Consider the following 12,841-nt stretch of genomic DNA (forward strand, 5'->3'; position numbering starts at 1 on the left):
TTCACAGATTTCCATCTTCATAGCCTCTCAGCTTGTCAGTAAGTTCTGAGGCAAAAATATCTTTTTGGAAAGGCAATTACTTATTAGTCATGTGAGCAGAGACAGAACCGATTATAATAAGTACTAGTTCTATCAATTTAGTGCAGTAAGAAGTATAAAGCATCATAATTCCCTCATCAATATACTTTTACTAGCATGACCTGAAAGGATAATGTATAAAGAAACACAACAACAATGTATTATTTCAAAATGTGTATTTAATGGCCATTCCATCAAAATAAAGCAGAATCCCATTTCAAAACTATTATATGTATATATATTTTTAAGGTGCATTTTCAAGTTTTATTGGGGTTTCATTTCTTCTTGGCTTGCCTGAGGTGTTCTTGCAGGTACAATTAACACAAAATGTTCTGAGGGTGGTAGCTTTTCATGCACTGAAGAATGAGATCCTAACAACATTGCACATCTTGGATACATTAGAAATTTTAAAAGCCATGTGTAATTTCAGAAAACTTAATACCGTCATGAAAGACATTTTCAACACAAAATTTAGGCACTCTATACTTTGGAATAGCCATAAAATATTCCAACAAGAGTTAATGCACTTTGTGATTACATCTACTCAAAGATAATTCTCAATTAAAATCTATACTTATAACATTTTAAATTAGAGCCCATTAAATTTTGATAATTACTGTGAAATATTTGCAGCATTGTGTTGTAGTTAAATAATGCTGAACTACTTCTATTACTGACTCTAGTACTCATCCTTCATGGTTTTTTTCTTTTTCGAGATAGTCTTGCTCTGTCACCCAGGCTGGAGTGCAGTGGCACGAACTTGGCTCACTGCAACCTCTGCCTCCCAGGTTCAAGCAATTCTCCTGCTTCAACCTCCTAAGTAGCTGGGATTACAGGCGCCCGCCATTGCACCTGGCTAATTTTTGTATTTTTAGTAGAGACAGGGTTTCACCATGTTGGCCAGGCTGGTCTCGAACTCCTGACCTCGTGATTCGCCTGCCTTGGCCTCCCAAAGTGCTGGGATTACAGGCGTGAGCCACTGCACCCGGCCATGGTACTTTTAAAAACAGAGGACTCTATAGCATCCACCAGTAAGCATCTCTCCCTTTTTCTTGCTAATATATGAATAAGATTGCCAATAATCAACTTAAAGGTATTCTTGTATTTTCTGCTGTAGTTGATTTCTTAGCATGCAAAACTTCAGCAAATGGGAGTCTCCTTGGAGATCAGGAAACATCAGCCATGCATTTTCATCACAGATTCCTAGGCTCAATTCATTTGCTCACTTTGCAGCTAAGTATGTTGCTCCATTAGGTTCCTGCAGTCCGTGCTGCTGGACTGACTGCTATGGAGGTAAAGGGAAAGATAATCAAATATGTCACCCACTTTGCACAAGGCCAAGGCCACCTAGACCTTGTCTGACTTGAGACAAAACTTGCTGATCTCTGCAGTGTGGTTCTGGGGCTTCTACCTCCTTTTCCTAAGACCGAGGGGTGGGAATGATGCCTGCCTACTGAAATGCCATTAATTCCAGGTGATCTTCCTGGACTTGAATGTAATTTAGCACTGTTAGAATTCAGAACATGTATGCTAGTTGTTCCTGTTGAGAATAAGGTTCATTTGCTCAGTGGTATGCATTTATATGGCACAGAAAACAATTAGTCTTTCAGAATTTTTAGAAGATTACAGTCTGTAAATTGACTCATCAAAATCACCAATGACTAGCATATAAAGATCTATCCAGAGAAATGAATTTGAGACTTATTTGACTATAAGTCATACAGAAGAGAGCACAGTAATTTCCCATAGGAGAATCTGGTATTTCATCTTGGGGATCACCGGTAAATTAATTACACTGCTAATGTTTTCTTGCTTACTTGAAGAGACAATTAGCATAAGTAAATCATGAGTGAGATGACAAGTTGCTTAACATTTGTTTCTGTCCATTGGATGAGATCTGAGGTTGCTGTTAAGCCTCAGTGTGAGTAGGGGATAGGGAGAGAAGAGTATAAGGAAAGAGAAGTTAACTCCAGTTTTGGTAAATAAATCAGAACCAGTTGGTTAAAATCAGAATACTGGGCTGGGCGCAGTGGCTCACGCCTGGAATCCCAGAACTTTGGGAGGCCAAGGCAGGCAGATCACCTTAAGTCAGAAGTTCAAGACCAGCCTGGCCCACGTGGGGAAACTCCGTCTCTACTAAAAATACAAAAATAAGCCCGGCGTGGTGATGCATGCCTGTAATCCCAGCTACTTGGGAGGCTGAGGCAGGAGAATCGCTCCAACCTGGGAGGCCAAGGTTGCAGTGAGCCAAGATTGCGCCATTGCACTCCAGCCTGGGTGACAGAGTGAGACTCCGTCTCAAAAAAAAAAAAAAAAAAGAAATCAGAACACTGAAATTAAATGCAAAACAGGTAGACTCATTTAAGTTTTAGAAATCAACCCCATCAACAGGTGACAGGAACTGGGAAACATTAGGAGATGATTGTTGATTTGGGAAATTCACATGAAACCTCAAGCCATTTCTCCTGAGCAGAGAGGACAAGAAATAAGAATGAAGGTGCATTTTAGTTGAGGGTGCTTTTCATACCCACTCAGAACTTCATCTGCCTGTGGATATTCTAAACAACAACATCTATCTTGTGATCAGGCCCGAGGCTCATGACAGCACAGTTAAGGTTACAGTCCCTCTCTGGTGTTTTAGAATGGCGACTGCTTGCTCATGAGTAACACCTTCCAGGGTCTCGCCATTAACAGCTAAAATCTGATCCCCTCGTTTTAATCGGCCGTCATCTGCAGCTGCTCCCTACAAACAAGAAACATTCCAGTTTAATCCGGGGTAAAACACAGTTTATATTAAATTAATATTAAAACCTCTAACGTCTGTCTGGTGTGCATCTTAAAAGAGTAACTTTAAAAACTACCAATTAAAGTTTTTTCCAGGTAATGTTTTAAATTAGGAAAAATGTAAGATACGCTGTTTGAATAATAATGGTTGAATAATAACTATAATTATGGATAATCTAAATAACATACTAGTAGAAATGTACTGATACACTGCTTTTAATACAAGTAGAACCTTATTTCACTATTTAGTATTAAATGGAATTGGATGTCATATCATGTCTTATTCATGAAAATGTAACATACAAAAAAAGGCAGATAGAATTGAATCTGGTGTTAGTCTTACTGCAAATACCACCATCATGCAGAGTTCCCATTGCATTATTAAGCTATCAGCACTGTGATCTGTCAAAAATAAGTGTAGTCTTTAAATGGGTGAATTGTATGGTAAGTGAATTATATCTCAATAAAGCTGTGATCTATATATAAATATATACAAGTGTAGCATCTCTAAAATTTTGTAATATCATATTCAAAACCTTCCACTTTATCTTTGATCATCTAAGTAGGTTTCTAAATGACTACTTTTATTATATACTCAGTCATGCATAGTTCCTCAAAACGGCACAAAGCCAGTGAAACTTCAGGGTTTTTTCACTCTAAAGCTGCATATCTAAAAATGCCACGATATTACTAGAAACATTTTGGACTGGTAAGGGAAGAAAAGACCTTAAAAAATGATTTACAGGAGGTTTCACCATCTGTAGGGGTAACTGTTTAAGTCCCTTGAAAAGTCAGTGCCAGAAGAATCCTCTAAATGAGGTCAAACTTCAGTGGGCAACCAAAGCCCACAGGCACTTGGCCCTTGACCAACTCAATCAGAAGCCGAGCTAGGAGGCACCAACGCTCCTGAGATCTGTGTCCATGTGCAGGTTGGAGGTCCTGAGGTGCTGGGGAATCAGACAGGTTTTCTAAACCGTGACAATGGTGGAATTTCTAAATGAATGTGCAATAAAGAATATTCAAAACCTGCTGGGCACAGTGGCTCATGCCTGTAATCCCAGCACTTTCAGAATCTCAGGTGAGAGGATTGCTTGAGCTCAGGAGTTTGAGACCAGCCTGGGCAACATGGTGAAACTGTCTCTACAAAAAATTAGCCGGGCGCAGTGGCTTATACCTGTGGTCCCAGCTCCTCGGGAGGCTGAGGCAGGAGGATCACTTGAACCTGCAGAGGTTGGAGTGAGCTGAAATAGTGCCACTGCACTACAGACTGGATGACAGAGTGAGCTCTGTCTCAAAAAAAAAAAAAAAAAGTATTCGAAATCAGGTCTATACTGTGGGCAAAATATCAAAATTAAATATTAATAACTTGCAACTGGCCAGACATGGTGGCTCATGCCTGTAATCCCAGCACTTTGGGTGGTCAAGGCAGGAGGATCACCTGAAATCAGGAGTTCAAGACCAGACTGGCCAACATGGTGAAATCCTGTCTCTACTAAAAATACAAAAATTAGTTGGGTGTGATGGCGATGGCGCATGCCTGTAATCCCAGCTACCTGGGAGGCTGAGGCTGGAGAATCACTTGAACCTGGGAGGCGGAGGTTGCAGTGAGCTGAGATCGTCCCATTGCACTCAGCCTGGGCAAAAGGAGCAAACTGTCTCAAAAATAAATAAATAAACCCCAAAACTTGCAACTTCACTCAAATCTTTTAAGAAAGTAATGTGTCAACTGTACTAAAGACAAAATTAAACAAATAATTTTACTGGATAAAATCAGAATTACTAGGCAAAGTTGATTTTATTAAATTTTACATGCTAAGATTTAAGGGCTTCAGTAAATCTCAGATATCTGTGTAAATTAATTTTTTAAAAACTATGTTAAGCTCTTTATCTTTTTTAGTAATGCAAAGAATTTTTAAATTTTTTTGAGAAGGATTTTCACTCTTGTCGCCCAGGCTGGAGTACAATGGTGTGATCTCGGTTCACTGCAAACTGTACCTCCCGGGTTCAACCGATTCTCCTGCCTCAGCCTCCCGAGTAGTTGGGATTACAGGCATCTGCCACCAGGCCCGGCTAATTTTTGTATTTTCGGTAAAAACAGAGTTTCACTATGTTGGCCAGGCTGGCCTTGAACTCTTTTTTTTTTTTTTTTTTTTTGAGACAGAGTCTCTCTCTGTCGCCCAGGCTGGAGTGCAGTGGCACAATCTCGGTTCACTGCAAGCTCTGCCTCCCTGGTTCACGCCATTCTCCTGCCTCAGCCTCCCAAGTAGCTGGGACTACAGGCGCCCGCCACCACACCCAGCTAATTTTTTGTATTTTTAGTAGAGACGGAGTTTTTCACCGTGTTAGCCAGGATGGTCTCGATCTCCTGACCTCGTGATCCGCCTGCCTCAGCCTCCCAAAATGCTGGGATTACAGGTGTGAGCCACCGCACCTGGCCTGGTCTCGAACTCTTGACCTCAGGTGATCCACCCGCCTCAGCCTCCCAAAGTGCTGGGATTACAGGCATGAGTCCGTGCCCAGCCAGGATGATTTTTTAACTTTCTAGGATTTGGACTCTTTCCAGTGTTGCAGTGCTTGGTTGATGAGCACTTACTGATATGTATCTACTCTCCTACTTTACCAGTGTGGCATTTGTGGACTACAGGGAAAAAGGTAAAAAGGAAATAAATGCATGGCTTGAAAACCTCTACCTACTTCGTAATTGTGGCTCTTTACTCACTTGCTATTTGTCCCAAGTTGGTCACTTAGTCTTCTCAGATGCCGTAAAATGGGCATCTACTTATCTACCTCGTGGCCTGTTCTAAGGATTAAGTGTATGACATGGCATTTACTCAACATGGTGGCAATATAATAAAATAAAACACTAGTGACAACCAAGTTCATGGTTCAGATTTCACAGGCTCTGAAAAACTGCTCCTGAAATTTTTAGAGCTGCTGAAGTCTTTAGGTCAATCTCTTATTGGCTTAGGGTAACATTCAGCTGCTGAAGGGACTAAGACCTAAGGCTAAGGCTGGCTTAGTTTTTTTTTTTTTTGGAGACGGAGTCTCACTCTGTTGCCCAGGCTGGACTGCAATGGCACAATCTCGGCTCACTGCAACCTCCACCTTCCGGGTTCAAGCCTTTCTCCCGCCTCAGCTTCCCAAGTAGCTGGGAATGCAGGCGCCTGCCACCATGCCCGGCTAATTTTTGTATATTTTGTAGAGATGGGGTTTTGCCATGTTGGCCAGGCTGGTCTTTAACTCCTGACCCCAGGTGATCCACCTGCCTTGGCTTCCCACAGTGCTGGGATTACAGGCATGAGCCATCATGCCCCTCCTGGCTTGGATTTTGAAGTTTTCAACCAGATATCTGAAAGAAAACGGAAGGACTTGACGGCCTATTAGTCATATTGACTAAGTCTCTCAACTTCTACACACCCAAAGTGCGAGTGATCATTTGCAGGCACTTTGGGTGTGTAGGAGTTACGAGGGGCTGAATTAAATAATTTCTGGAGGGGTTGAATTAAATAATTTCTTAGTTGAGCAAGATAACTCTTTTTTTGAGATGGAGTCTCGCTCTGTCATCCAGGCTGGAGTGCAATGGTGTAATCTCAGCTCACTGCAACCTCCACCTCTCAGGTTCAAGTGATTCTCCCACCTCAGCCTCCCGAGTAGCTGGGATTACAGGCACCTGCCACTATGCCCGGCTAATTTTTGTGTTGTTGGTAGAGACTGGGTTTCACCATGTTGGCCAGGATGGTCTTGAACTCTTGACCTCACGTGATCTGCCTGCCTCCACCTCCCAAAGTGCTGGGATTACAGGCATGAGCCACTGTGCCCAGGCACAAAGATTTTTTTAAAAGTCACCAAAGTAAATCTGATAATAAACCCTTTGGGACTATTTAAATAATAATAATAACTATTATTTACATTGGAGTTTTTTTTTTTTTTTTTTTTTTGAGACTGAGTCTCACTCTGTTGCGCAGGCTGGAATGCAGTGGTGTGATCTCGGCTCACTGCAACCCCCACCTCCCAGGTTCAAGTGATTCTCGTGCCTCAGCCTCCCGAGTAGCTGGGATTACTGGTGCCTGTCACTACGAATGGCTAATTTTTGTATTTTTAGTAGAGACAGCATTTCACCATGTTGGCCAGGCTGGTCCTGAACTCCTGACCTCAAGTGATCTGCCTGCCTCGGCCTCCCAAAGTGCTAGGGATTATAGGCGTGAGCCACCATGCCTGGCCTACATTGGAGTCTAAAAAAAATTTTTTTTCTTTTTAGAGATGGGGATCTCATTTTGTTGTTCAGGCTGATCTTGAACTCCTGGGCTCAAGTTATTCTCCTGCCTCAGCCTCTCAAAGTGCTGGGATTACAGGTGTGAGCCACCATGTCCTGCCCTATTGGAATATTATTTTATTTTTTGAGACACAGTCTCGCTCCGTTGCCCAGGCTGGAGTGCAGTGGTGCGATCTCGGCTCACTGCAAGCTCCACCTCCAGGGTTCACGCCATTCTCCTGCCTCAGCCTCAGCCTCCCGAGTAGCTGGGACTACAGGTGCCCACCACCACACCTGGCTAATTTTTTTATATTTGTAGTAGAGACGGGATTTCACTGTGTTAGCCAGGATTGTCTTGATCTCCTGACCTCATGATCTGCACGCCTCGGCCTCCCAAAGTGCTGGGATTACAGGCATGAGCCACCGCACCCGACCTGGAATATTCTTTTAGTAAGACTGACTGCGTTAAGTGGGCCACTGCATAGGGCTTAGAAATTTGTCTTTTCATTTTTTTGTTTGTTTGTTTACAGTGCGTTATAGTTATTCCCTTCGAGTATCTTTATGTGGACATGCAACATTTGGATGTTACACATACACAATTTTTGTCTTTTCATTTTTTTAAATTCAGAGCTTTTCGTTTTTAGGTGTGCCATTCTGTAAGTAATGAAATACACGAAGGATATTCAATATCTATTCCTTATAATGTTTCCACTTCCGTGTCAGCTTCCTAAAGGAGCTCTTTCAATGGGACCTTCGAGAGGGCATCCTGTGTGAGCCACAGTCCATTCTTTATTCCCCCTACTCTCGTCCCACTGTTTGGATGCTGGTGGGTTCTTTCAAAAATTCACCAGCAATGCACAGCCATTTTACTCTTAGCTGTATGTTCTGGTGCCCTGTCAGGGTGTCTGGCTCCCAGCTGTATGATCTGGTGCCCTGTCAAAAGGTGTCTGGGTCCCAGCCCACCAGTCTATTGAAAGTGTAGACAGCTGGGGCAGTCTGTTGAGCTCTGGGTCCAGGTCAAAAGGCCTTAGAAGCTGACCCATGTTCTGTCTGTATCCAGTTATCATGAAGTGAACGGGTGATTGCAAACGGGTGATTGCAGCTTTGTGGAGGCCAGCAGAACGTGTTAAAACATGGGGGCTAATTCTGCAGCCTTCCCACTGTCCTTATCTACATAGCTGGCTATTTCAAAAGCAAAGTATAATAATGCCCTCTAAAGAATAATTATCCCAACAACTTATGGTGTTAAATGTGTCATAGGAGAAGGATGGTCAGTTTATGGTTTATCTACCTTGGGGATAAGCATTCTGCTACCCAGAATGTTTCTGTGCTGCCTTTCCTCTGCTCTTTTGCCTATCACCAGTTTAACAGGTTGTTTGGGAATAACATGCCTCATTAGGCACTCTAGCAAGGTGAGGGAAGCGGGTAAATGTGCAGCTGCTCAATGTGGTCCAAAAGCAAATGCCAAGTGACTAAAGGGCTTTATGGCAGTTCACTGGGCCCAATTAACAGGTGATAAGATCTAAGATCTGCACAGGTAAAAGCAAGCTTGTATTTAATGTATAGTTTAGCTTTCTGGAAAGAGACAAATTCCTTCTTATTTCTCCTTTCAAAGACCTTTCTCTCTCTCTCTCTCTCTCTCTTTTTTTTTTTTTTTTTTTTGAGATGGAGTCTCACTGTTGCCTAGGCTGCAGTGTAGTGGCGTCATCTGGGATCATGGCAACCTCTGCCTCCCAGATTTAAGGGATTTTCATGTCTCAGCCTCCCAAGTAGCTGGGATCACAGGCGTGTGCCACCATGCCTGGCTAATTTTTGTGTTTTTTTAGTAGAGACGGGTTTTGCCATGTTGACTAGGTTGGTCTTGAACTCAGGTGATCCACCCACCTCAGGCTCCCAAAGTGTTGGGATTACAGACGTGAGCCACTATGCCCAGCCTCAAAGACCTTTACTTCTTTAGGAAAACAAAGCAGTTCAACAAGATCTGTTCATAAACAAATGACTATGATAAAACCAAAGAAGAAAAAAAAATTGTAATATCAATTTGAAATACTTCTCAGAGATCTTCAAAATTTATAAAAAAATTAAATTCCAATTAAAAAAATCACAGTGACGTTAAAAATAATTACTCAGGCTGGGCACAGTGGCATACACCTATAATCCCAGCACTTTGGATGGCCGAGTCAGGTGGATAGCCTGAGCTCAGTAGTTTGAGACCAGCTTGGGCAACATGGTGAAACCCCGTCTCTACCAAAAATACAAAAATTAGCCAGGCGTGGTGGCATGCGCCTGTAGTCCTAGCTACTAAGGCAGGAGAATTGCTTGAACCCGGGGAGGCAGAGGTTGCAGTGAGCTGAGATCACGCCATTGCACTCCAGCCTGGGCGACAAGAGCGAAACTCCGTCTCAAAAAACAAAATAAAATAAAGAATGCACTGATTCGAGGCTTGCACAGCACAAACCTTTCTGCCTCAGCCCCCCGGTGCCTGTTATTTTCAAGAAGAAAGCCAAATCTTTTTTTTATTCTAGCTCAGAACAATACTTCCAAGGACACCTTCTAAAGAGTGGCACTACTCCTTATGCGGTGTTGCTGAAAGAAGACACTCTCAAAATCTGTGAGCATCTGCTTCTGTCATAGAATCCAAAGAAAACTGCACTTCTTGTGACTCCGCCATTGTAAAAGAACTCTTCTCTCACTATTCCTGTGTGAGAATTTCCTATAAGATTCAAATGAAATGAGCATACATGCACACATCCAGGTTTAACCCAAAGTAAAGCAAAGCAAGGCACTTAAAAAAAATCTCACCTAGGTTTAATTTTTTTTAAAAAGTACATTAAAAAAGAAAATATACCTTTGCAAATATAGTCTTGACATAAATTGGCAGGTCTCCATGGGGACTTCCATAACCCCCTACAATACTAAACCCCAATCCTTCAGAGCCTTTCTCCAAAGTAATAATCTTAGGTGGAGGTGTTCTGAAAACACAATGCATGCTGTTTAATTCGAGAATAGATATTGAGAGGGAATTTCATTTTATTGGAAGAATACAGATTTGAGAGAGACTTTCATACTGCAAAACTATGAAGTTTGGTTTATCAGATCAAACTCTCAGAAAGCAATCTAGAAAGTTATTTTAAAACTTCTCATGTCATGCTAATTAATCACCAATATTCTTGATGTTTTAGAGGTTTCTCTTTCATAAAACTCACTGATTTCTAATTAAAGATAAAGTCATGATGCTGAAATTGTCAAAGCACTCTTCTATATGCTTAGTTTTTAACTCTTTTTTTTTTTCTTTTTTTGAGACGGAGCTGGGACTACGGGTGCACGCCATACCTGGCTAATTTTTGTATTTTTAGTAGAGATGGGGTTTCACCATGTTGGCCAGGCTGGTCTTGAACTCCTGACCTCAAGTGATCTGCCTGCCTCGACCTCCCACAGTGCTGGGATTACAGGCATGAGCCACTGCACCCAGCCAATTTTTAACTTTTAAACTTACTGCTGACAGCTGAAGGAAGCTGTCATCACATCCTTGAAGCATGTGCATGGAGACAGAGGTAGCGTGTCTCCTAGTGTGGTGGGAGACTGTCAGTCTTCACATGAACTCTTATCCATAACAGGTAACAGCAGCCCGCTGCTCAGGAAACTGCTGCTCCTTTTCTTTTACCGTTTTTTTTTCTTTTGAGACAGTCTTGCTCTGTCACCCAGGCTGGAGTGCAGTGGTACAATCTTGGCTCACTGCAACCTCCACCTCCCGGATTCAAGCGATTCTCCTGCCTTAGCCTCCTAGTAGCTGGGATTACACACGTGTACTACCACGCCCAGCTAAGTTGTGTATTTTTAGTAGAGATGAGGTTTCGCCATGTTGGCCAGGCTGGTCTCGAACTCCTGACCTCAGGTGATCCACCTGATGCCTCCCAAAGTGCTGGGATTCCAGGTGTGAGCTGCCGCACCCAGACTGCTGCTCCTTTTCTGCCTGCATGCCCTGGCCACCTCCACCTAAGGCAGGAGCTCATTCTCCAAACTCACTTCCAATGTGAGGCTCTCCTGCTTCCCTTGGGAGGATGGGTCCCACAACCTTTTCTGTGCTTCCCCTGCATTGAGTCCAAATTTCCATTTTGGCACTGACTGTATCATATTGTAATTACTTAGCCATCCATTTCCTCTACCAGACTATGACCTCTTTGTCTTAGTCATATGAGACTTCCCAGCACCATGTGTGGTGCTTGTCAGAAACTCAGGATCATGACTGTGTAGATGAGAACTGAAATCCAGGAAAGAAGAGAGAAACCAAGGTGAAGCAAAATGGAGAAAGAAAATCTGTTTCAAATGTAAAATTTAGCTTTTCAAAGCTTTGTCCAGTGTGGAAGTCTTCTCTCTCAGAAACAACATGGCTAAAAATTAAATTACCTATGTGGGCTCCCAGTAATTTAATCTTAATCTAAACCTAGGTGATGCCAATTTCTTATTCTCAAATGCTATTGCTCAAAAGGCAGAAACTCAGACCCTGTCTTATTTATGATAGGTAGTTCATATTTGTGTACTGGCAGCATCCTTTGTTTTGTGGCAACATGCATGTCTGAGAGGCAAAGTCATCTCATATAAACTCAGCCATTCATGTACTTAGAGAAATTTGCAAAATGGGAACACAAGCATGTGTTGTTCTATTTAACTAGAATATTCTTCCCTCTCTCCCTCCTCAATTTTGCTGGGTTTATTTATTTTTTTGAGACGGAGTCTCGCTCTGTCGCCCAGGCTCACTGCAAGCTCCGCCTCCCGGGTTCACGCCATTCTCCTGCCTCAGCCTCCCGAGTAGCTGGGACTACAGGCGCCCGCCACCACTTCTGGCTAATTTTTTGTATTTTTAGTAGAGACAGGGTTTTTCACCATGTTAGCCAGGATGGTCTCGATCTCCTGACCTCATGATCTGCCCGCCTCAGCCTCCCAAAGTGCTGGGATTACAGGCGTGAGCCACCACGCCCGGCCAATTTTGCTGGGCTTATTAAAGGATTTTCAGCTGGTTCACATTGTTACCAGTTGTTTGTTGATGTACTTACTGTTTGTTTACAGCAGACATCCATAATTATTGCTGACGATCTATGCTACATAAATTTTGTTAACTGATTTTTTGTTGTTGTTGTTTTTTGTTTTTTGAGACAGAGTTCCGCTCTTGTTGCTCAGGCTGGAGTGCAATGGTGTGATCTCGGCTCACCGCAACCTCTGCCTCCCGGGTTCAAGTGATTCTCCTGCCTCAGCCTCCCGAGTAGCTGGGATTACAGGCATGTGCCACCATGCCCGGCTAATTTTGTATTTTTAGTAGAGATGGGGTTTCTCCATGTTCGTCAGGCTGGTCTTGAACTCCTGACCTTAGGAGATCTGCCCACCTCGGCCTCCCAAAGTGCTGGGATTACAGGCGTGAGCCACCACGCCCGGCCTTGTTAACTGTTTTTAACTGTTTTGTTTGTCTTTACGTTTTTTTAGAAACACAGGGTCTGACCATGTTGCCCAGGCCTTGGCCTCTCAAAGTGCTGGGATTACAGGAGTGAGCCACCACACTTAACTATTTTGAATGCCACCTGCTTATTCCAATTCTTTTTTTTTTTTTTCTTGAGACAGGGTCTTGTTCTGTCTCCTAGGCTGGAGTACAGCGGCACAATCGCAGCCCATTGCAGCCTCAAACTCCTGGGTTCAAGTGATCCTCCCGCCTCAGCCTCCCAAGTAGCTGGGATT

General features: G+C 42.9%; 1 protein-coding gene across 6 annotated transcripts in view; it reads right to left on the reverse strand.

Annotated features, from left to right (window-relative positions):
• Positions 1-237: 237 nt before the first annotated feature.
• Positions 238-12,841, reverse strand: part of PATJ (PATJ crumbs cell polarity complex component) — a 436,090-nt gene continuing 423,486 nt past the window's right edge. For 5 of the 6 annotated variants that reach the window (XM_054533770.2, XM_054533763.2, XM_054533772.2 and 2 more), the window contains 2 exons: positions 9,963-10,086; positions 238-2,821 (listed from right to left, as the gene is read on the reverse strand). In XM_054533770.2, the coding sequence (XP_054389745.1) occupies positions 2,675-2,821; positions 9,963-10,086 (271 nt within the window). In that variant the 3' untranslated portion in view covers positions 238-2,674. The remainder of the gene's footprint in view (positions 2,822-9,962; positions 10,087-12,841) is intronic. The other variant, XM_054533776.2, reaches the window with a different exon arrangement.

Source organism: Pongo abelii, chromosome 1 (genome assembly GCF_028885655.2).
Source record: "Pongo abelii isolate AG06213 chromosome 1, NHGRI_mPonAbe1-v2.0_pri, whole genome shotgun sequence".
NCBI classification, from domain to species: Eukaryota; Metazoa; Chordata; class Mammalia; order Primates; family Hominidae; genus Pongo; species Pongo abelii.